The sequence below is a fragment of the Musa acuminata genome, chromosome BXJ1-9 (genome assembly GCF_036884655.1).
Source record: "Musa acuminata AAA Group cultivar baxijiao chromosome BXJ1-9, Cavendish_Baxijiao_AAA, whole genome shotgun sequence".
NCBI lineage: Eukaryota > Viridiplantae > Streptophyta > Magnoliopsida > Zingiberales > Musaceae > Musa > Musa acuminata.
Window position 1 is genome coordinate 2,114,988 of NC_088335.1, and position 8,481 is coordinate 2,123,468.

Below are 8,481 nucleotides of genomic sequence, written 5' to 3' on the forward strand. Positions count from 1 at the left end.
TGCCTTAAGTCGTTAGAGCATCGCTCAATTGCCCCTTTCCACTATCACATCCTACTTTGGGAGATGCTTGATGACGAACCACAATGTAGTTACGAGGGTCACCTGTAGTGGCAAGGCCATAGTCGTTTCCTAGTGCGGGCCAACCACGCAGGTTGTCGCTTTCATGCACCGTCGTCTACTCCACAGCCTCATCCTTCGGCTCCAGCCTAGTAGGATAGCCTCCACCCTCTCCTCAACCATCATGCATTACTGCTTTGTGGCCATCTGTCAAGAATCTATGGGCTTCTTTGCCTAAGATGTCACTATGGACTAAGAGGTGGAGAGATAAGAGCTAGATGACAAGGAGACCAAGGAGTGCGAAGAGGAGCCAAAAGGCTGGGGATCACATGAAGTGCAAAGGAGGTGGACCCATTGTAGACTTGCACCAGACACGTGACAGTCAGCATCATGGGAGTGGCAAGCGGCATAAGTGACCTAGCAAACATGATGAGCCAAAAGGAAGTTGGCATCGTGGACGATAATGTTGCAGACTCAAAAGGAAGACCACATTCGGCTTGCAATAGACTATCGTCGCTTTGCGTCATCCTCTTCCTCCTCTTCCTTTGTTTTACTTCTCGTTGTCGCTCTCCCTTCTCATCCATAACAGTCACCATGAATATCAGCAACATCATCGTCCATCACCATTGAAAACGTAATTGAGATATTAAAATTACTTTTTTGTCTATCGTTTTTATGCTTTAATCGATAAAACCAGCAATATTTATATAAATAAAAATAGATATTTTATTTTTATTATTATAAAAAAATAATATAATTTTTTTAAATCTAGACATCGAAATATTAAAGAGGATTGACTATCTCGATAATTTACAATTAACCCGTTTATATATGCGGAATGTCAATCGACGCTTAATATGTTTGTTTATTTGTTTGCTGACGTAATATACATATGTACGTACGTCAGAGAGAACGAAGGGGAGAGGGAGGCGGGGCAATTAGTAGGGTTTGTTAATCAGATGAACCATTGAATGGGGGCGGGAGGACGACGGATGGAGATGGCAGCGGCGATATCGCTGGACGGGGTTCGGGACAAAAACGTGATGCAATTGAAGAAGCTCAACACCGCCCTCTTCCCCGTCCGCTACAACGACAAGTATTACGCCGACGCTCTCGCCTCCGGCGACTTCACCAAACTCGGTCCGTCCCATCTCCTCCCCCTCCTTTCCTGGATGCACTCTACCGTTATCTTTTCTTTGCTTTGATCTTTCCTCCTTGCTGCTCTGGTGGTGCGTGAGATCTTGACGCGGGTGATCGATCTGTTTTCTAACTCGTCATCTGTCGTCTCACCTGCTGATTCTGACTCATCATCGTATCGGATCAACAATGCATTTGGTTGGTGCCTATTAGTTTCTTGATTTATCTTACCAGGGGCTTCTTATAATGATTTAACTTCTTGATTTGTGTTACTTTGGTTTCTTATCAAGTAGCTGCATGCTGTCGCTTTGAGTTTTTATTGCTTGGTTTCTTTGTTGATGATAAGCTTATGGGGAGGGTTTCCGATCATAGCTCCAAAGAAGTATCTTCTTTCGGCCTTATCTTGAATAAATTTGTTGGGTGTTCTCGATTGTAGGGGTTCAAACAATATTCTTTATTTACCATGTTTCTTGGTGCCGTGAATATTGTGGTTTTCTTTCTGCGTTTACTGAATGAACTCATCTTTATAAATGGCCTCTCACTTTTATTTGGTCCCTAAATTTCATAATTGTGTTAATTTTGCCTGACTATATATTCTCATTATGCTACTTCATATGGATTTCAAAGAGTTTGAATGCTTGGATTTCCAAAAACATGTGGACATTTGTGGGCAATCAAATTAAGAGAGTGAAAAAAATCTTTATAGGAGAATAGGTATTGGTGTCTTTGATGAAATTTGGTGATGTTGCAATAATAAAAACAACTTCTGCAAAGAGTATAAATTATAGAGCTTTATACCAATGCAATAATGATAACCTTTAATTGTTTTTTTTTTTTAAAGGAGTTGCTAGGAATACTTAATATAAGGAATATGATGGGTCTAAAATAAGCTAAGAACTACAGATGTGTATGAAGACGCATGCTTGCAAAGATGAAATAGTTCCTACAAAAGATCTTTGAAGGTAAGGAGGTCAAAGAGTTACTCCATAGTTATTGAATAAAAATTGCATTTGCAGCCTATAGACTTGGAGTTAGAAATAATTATGTGACTAGGAAACATGAAATTGTTTGAAAAATTAATGCAAATGCAAAAAAGAGAAGCATTTGATCATAATATAGATTAGAACATAGAACCTAATACCTATTAACGTGTTTTATTAATTGAAGAAGGCATTTTGGTACTGATATATAATAAGGAGAACCATACTTATTTCATACTATTAAATCTTGATAGTGATTAAAGAAAGATATGAAGAAAGGTGTTGATCCTATTTTCTTTTTATACTATTACAGATAGCATTTTTTTTCTGACACTTTCATGCTTTTGTAGCTTATTTCAGTGACATATGTGTTGGTTCCATTGCATGTCGACTCGAGAAGAAGGAAGGAGGGGCCATCTGTGTTTATATCATGACCCTGGGTGTTTTGGCACCATATCGTGGGCTTGGAATTGGTAAGACTTTAAATGTACGATCTTAAAATTATAGATCACCTTATATCTATAGAAAATGTTGTAATTTTTCCTTATTTCATGCTGTGGATATATATGTGCATGAACAGACAAAACACATAGATAATGATGATATCTAAGTATGGGGGCTGTGAAGAAAGGGAGGTACCACATACATGTGTAACCCTTTCTCAAATAGCAGCAAGGAATACTACTAGTCAAGATCTAAAACGAAAAAGAAGAAGAAAACAAGGTGGAACATAGAAACTTGTATAGAACTTCTGAAAATACTTACAAGAACCTAAATTCTAATACTGGGCTTGATTATTTTGGATTTGGCTGATCTACTGGATATTGTACCTAATTATAGAGGTAGGATGATGTTTTAAACTAGGATAATCTTCTTTTATAATATTAAACTCTATTAGTCTTATTAAAACTCTCCTAGATGTGACCAAACTATTTATAATTCTATCTTATCTACTCTTTACAAGATAAAGTTCTTAGAAACTCCAAAAGATATAACATTAATCTTTACACTCTCCTTAAAATATAGAGATTTAATAAAAGGATCTGTTGTATTTTGCTCTTGACATCTATGACGTCAATGATTCTGTCAAGCACCTTTTCCGCATGAAAGAGTATTCAATCTCAACATCTTTAGTTCTTGTATGATAATTTGGATTTGAAGTTAATTTTAAAGCATCTTGATTGTCACCGTGTAAAATAGGTGGTTTGCAAATACGAAAGCAAACATCTTCAATAAAACACTTTATACACTCCTAAGTAGTAAGCAAAGAAGCCTTGTATTATGCTTCTGTGATAGAGAAGTGTAGTAAAAACAACATTCAAACGTAGATATCTGATTATCTTGTTCACTGTCAAATCAACATTTTTAAAATCACACAAGTTAAGGTGAATATATTTTTTTGTAGGACAACCCAGAATTAAAAATAAAATTCACATATTTGGTTCCTCGCAGATTGCATAGAATGACTTGACCAACTAAAAATGCAATACTGGGTCTTACAATTGTTAAGCAGATGAAAGAGCAGAGCATCAAAGAGAACTTTGTCATCATGACAACTTAATCATGCATATATAAAACTAAATGGTAGTCGATTTGCACTTTGACTTAATGTGCTTTAGGTGTCAAATTAGTGACTTCAGGTGTCGAAGTTAAGGTCATCCATGTTGGCTGTTCATCCACTACATCCTTATATTGCATCCCCTCCCACCAAACTAGCTACAAGCATAAAAATATGATATTATAATAGTCTATGAGCAATGACAACTAAAGAGGTACGATATGATGTCAGATACAATATTTTTCAATAATGTTTACGATGTTTTTAATATATTAATAAAATCTTATAAATGCTATTGAAAATCAATGTAAACGAGTCAAATGAAAACACTAAAAGAGTTGAAAACGGGTAAAAGAATCAATGGAAAATTTTGGTAGGAAAATTTGTTAGGAGTATTTTGGGTATTTTTTAAATTAGGGGTATGATTTGGGAAAAAGCAAAAGAAGATGTACCTTTTGAAAAGTATCCAAAATACGATTATTTTCTAGGGAAATCACCTGCTAGAGTTTTTAGAGTCTACTCATGGATGAAGATTGTGCTTGTCACTGTCAAGTTTTTTACACGTTTGGCAGACTTGAAGACTCGATCTATTCATAACTTTATGTCGATACTTGCACACTGCATTTGGTACCAAAAATCTGTGAGAGAGAACTTGATAAATTGGTTATTTCTAGCCTGGTATTCTGTGTTTGATTTTCCATAGTAATCATGTTTATTGGTGTATATACAGATCTAACACAACTTCCTGTTTTTGAGGGCTTTTTTTGGTGTTTCACCTAGTATCAATGTTATTTAGATTTTATGTATATAAAAAATGTAATTGGTAAATCAAGTTCATTTTAGAAAAATCATCAACTTAAACAGGTACAAAGTTGTGTTTTACAGGTACGAAGTTGTTGAGTCATGTACTGGATCTTTCTTGCAAGCAGAACATCTCGGAGGTGTACTTGCATGTGCAGACTAACAATGATGACGCAATTGCCTTCTACAAAAAGTTTGGATTTGAAGTCGTAGATACAATACAAAATTACTATACGAACATTAGCCCACCTGATTGTTATGTGCTGAGTAAAAGTATTGCCCAAGATCATGCAAAAAAGTGATCCTCTTATGTATTTATTTGTACCAACAAATTGATACTCTCCAGCTTATGAGATCTTCCAAATAATTTTGGTTACATTTTTTTCATATAGCTCAATCATCTTTGTAAATCTTCACAGCTGACCTTAATCCCTTGGGGGGTAGTCAGTACATTGAATGTTTTGGGCGACAGGCATTAATTTGTGTGTCTGATTTGGTCGAGTACTTGAATGTTTGGAGTTGCAACGGCATATTAAATAGCATGCATTGCTGTTGATTTGATTGATGGCGCATGAGTGAGCTGAATAGCCAAAATGAGCTACAATTACTGCTGAATATGCTTTACTATACCACCACTTCATGGTTCTCTAAACCTTCGGAAATGCTTATATAAAGATAAAAACAATTGCAGGCTAAGGGAGGAGATGTTTCTAATTTTGCAACATCATTTACTTGAGACCTTCTTAACTGGTTTTCTTCATGGTTGATCGGGTCCGAGTTAGTCCGAGAAAGCAGTGCTAGTTCGCTATGGGATGGCCTGTCTGCACTGACAGCAACGTGAGAGAGAGACGGAGAGAGATCATAGAGTGAGCTGACAAAACCCCAGTAAAGGCGTCTGTCTAACCTGAAAGCCATTGTAACTTCCAACGAGTACACGACTTTAAATGCATGAATGACGTGACGCGTTGAAGTAAACATGCGATGCTGAAAGCCCAACGTGTTCTTACCATATGAATCCACGAGCAAAACATTGACATGAATGAATCGTTGAGGATATATCGGAATATGAACTTGACCGATTCTAACATCTGGAATGCTTGCCAGAAAGTCAATAGTCAAGATTCTAGAGGGAACGGAGATTGTCATCGGATCACAGATCCACGGTGGTTGTTCGGTTGGATCCTCACAGCATCGAGAAGGGTGGAGTCATCAGGGACCAAAGTCATGGCTGGGTTGCCGTAGTTAAGGTGTTCATAAATAAGATTTTTCTTGGATCCGTATCCAATTCAAGAATAACCCGATAAATCATCTAATCTGACGTACTGGGTCGAAGAACGACGTTGGTGGATGAAGGAATAGTAAGTAATACAGGTGAGTCAAGATAAACAACACCACCCTGACAGCATAATTGTTATCCGAATCTGGTCGAAACCAGAATCGTATCATTTATCCCTTCCCCCAAATCCTGTCTGTCTCATTCACGAAAAACTCGTCGCTACTTTTGTATGGATATCGGAGCATATCGAGAAAAAATTTATGTTATATATGTTTCAGTGATAACAGATAAAATTTTCTAGGAAATCTTTCTACTCTGTTGAGGAAAACCCTCCCTTTTAATCCATATAAATAGGAGAGGAACAGCTTAATATATTCAAGCTAAAGCTACTTCGATAAAGTTTCTTCAATAAAGTTTTTTCAATACAATCTTCTTCTTTCTATTTCATTTCTATTAGGGTATCAGAGCCGTTTGCCTAGAACAAGCTGTCAGGCTATCGATGCGATAAATCTTTTCTCCTCGACGAAAAATCTCTCACTTAATCTATATAAATAGGAGAAGAATATGTTAATGTATTTAAGCTAAAACTACTTAAATAGGATATCAGAGCATATCGAGAAAAAAATATATGTTATATATATTTCTTAAATCACATCATATGAGAACGTTACGTGTCTATATCAATCAATACTTCCTAGCATCTCCTTCGTCATTTCTTTTCTTTATAATATATATATATATATATCTTAAAAACGAAGCTTCCATATGATACAAAGTTTCCTTAGAGAATGGGGAGCCTTTTCCATACAAGTTTTCATATAAATGTTTTAACTCACTGAATCAATCGGTGGAATCCATGGAACCCACATATCTTGTAGAAATTTGTATGTACTCTTCGGTGCGATCGTTTTCATGGAACGAGAGGTTCGGACCTAGAAATCCTCACAGGGATCATAGGAGAGGTTCTAGATGGCTGTTGGCCCACAGGAAGGATGTCATGACATCGCTTGCAAGAGCAAAAAGAGGGTGAGGCTGGCTGCCTACCATGTTGACGGGAAGTAGGCCAGGATGCTAAAGCGGTGCTACTTATCCAATGGTCATTCCAAATAGAAGTCTTTTGTCCACTTCCAATGACTTTTGGAAAGACGTCAAGCAAGTGGCAAAGGTTCTTCCAGGCAGTAGAAGCTTTCCTGTATTTGTTGGTGAGGAGTTTAACCCATAGGTTGTCCTTGATGTTAAGGAGAGGGATGAGTTTTATGTCTAGTACAGATGGTAGATTTGATAAGGTTATGTCCCTTATTCCTAGAGATGTTCTTGTTAGATATTTAGATGTCGATTAAGATTATTAGAGCGACATAGCATTTATTACAGAGTTTATTAGCATAGATTAATCAGACAAACATACCTCTATTCCAACCGATAGTGACGGATGTAAACACCAAGATAAGTTCAAAAGCCAAAGATCCTTGCTTGATTCCCAAGCTATTACAGATTTTGTGTTTAGTGCTTGGAAAAGGATAGCATATTTATTCATGTTGATTTGTATCCCTATGATAAAAGACTAAATCTTTCTTTGATTTCAATAGTCATCCATCCTAACACACTAAAAAAAGATTTCAAATAATTATTTTTTGAATCTTTCAAGGTTAAGGAATATTTATGGCTATTTTTTGAATCATTCAAGATTCTCCACTAATTTAATGATCATTTGGACTTTTGTGATACTTGTCCGTGTGCAAGCTATTCTACCAAATCCCTCGACTTTTCCTACAGCCAACTATAATAAACCTATCTATCACAACCTAATTTATTTTGTTGCTACTGCTAATGACTCTGTTTCGTTTTGAGAAATTTAAATTGTATCGACGTGAGACTAATCTTTGGATCTTAATCTCGTGTGACTATCTCTTAATCATCACGATAATTAATGTGTTTCTAGACACCGGACACTAAACCAAGATTTATTGCCTCGCACGTCATGAGTGTCGTCACCTCAATGCAATGGTCAACGGTCAAAGGGTCGACATGATGGCGGCCATTCCTTCCTTTGTGGACCGATTGCAAGCCTGTAAAATAGCCTCGTGCAGTTTGAATGGCATTTCCAGGTATGATGATTCAAATTCTCTAGTGTTCAACCCATATTAGCAGCAGCATCTGTTCTTTGAACTCTGAATCAGACTCTTCGAATCACAGTTCAAACCCTTTATCCGATTTATCATTAAAAAGATCACCTCTCCATCTTTTTTACCAACAAAATATCCATTTAATATCGTGCATAATAGGAAAAAAGAAAAATCATACAATCAATAAACTCAACGCAGATAGTCATTAATGGAAAAGGAATACTGGAGACTCTAAGAAACGCTTATGGATATTGATGGAAGGACACCTCCTGTATCACCCAAACTATTGGTCGATGGTGATGGAGTCCAAAGGGTGACGAAAGGACCACTGTTCTAGTTTTTGTTTGGCTAAGAAATCAATCACTCAAATGGACCCACAACTGCTGTTCAATCAGAGAAACAGAAATGGCAACAAAAGACTTTAATTCTATGCATATATTTTTATTTTTTTTAAAAATAAAATTAATCTTAGTTTCGATCTCTATCACATATTACTATGGCAACCTCCGTCTCACTTTGCTTATATACCCTCGTCAACATCCTTGTTCG

The 8,481-nt window shown here is 36.6% G+C and overlaps 1 protein-coding gene across 2 annotated transcripts; it reads left to right on the top strand.

The window, feature by feature from the left end:
- Positions 1-983: 983 nt before the first annotated feature.
- LOC103996807 (uncharacterized) lies at positions 984-5,034 on the top strand. Of its 2 annotated transcripts, none has more exons than XM_065081825.1 (3): positions 984-1,197; positions 2,525-2,647; positions 4,597-5,034. In XM_065081825.1, exons 1-3 carry the CDS (start codon positions 1,029-1,031, stop codon positions 4,833-4,835), a joined length of 531 nt encoding a protein of 176 aa, XP_064937897.1. In that variant the 5' UTR covers positions 984-1,028; the 3' UTR covers positions 4,836-5,034. The 2 variants fall into 2 exon arrangements, with proteins under 2 accessions (XP_064937897.1, XP_009416091.2); XM_009417816.3 differs by having other exon boundaries at positions 988-1,197; positions 4,618-5,034.
- Positions 5,035-8,481: the final 3,447 nt, after the last annotated feature.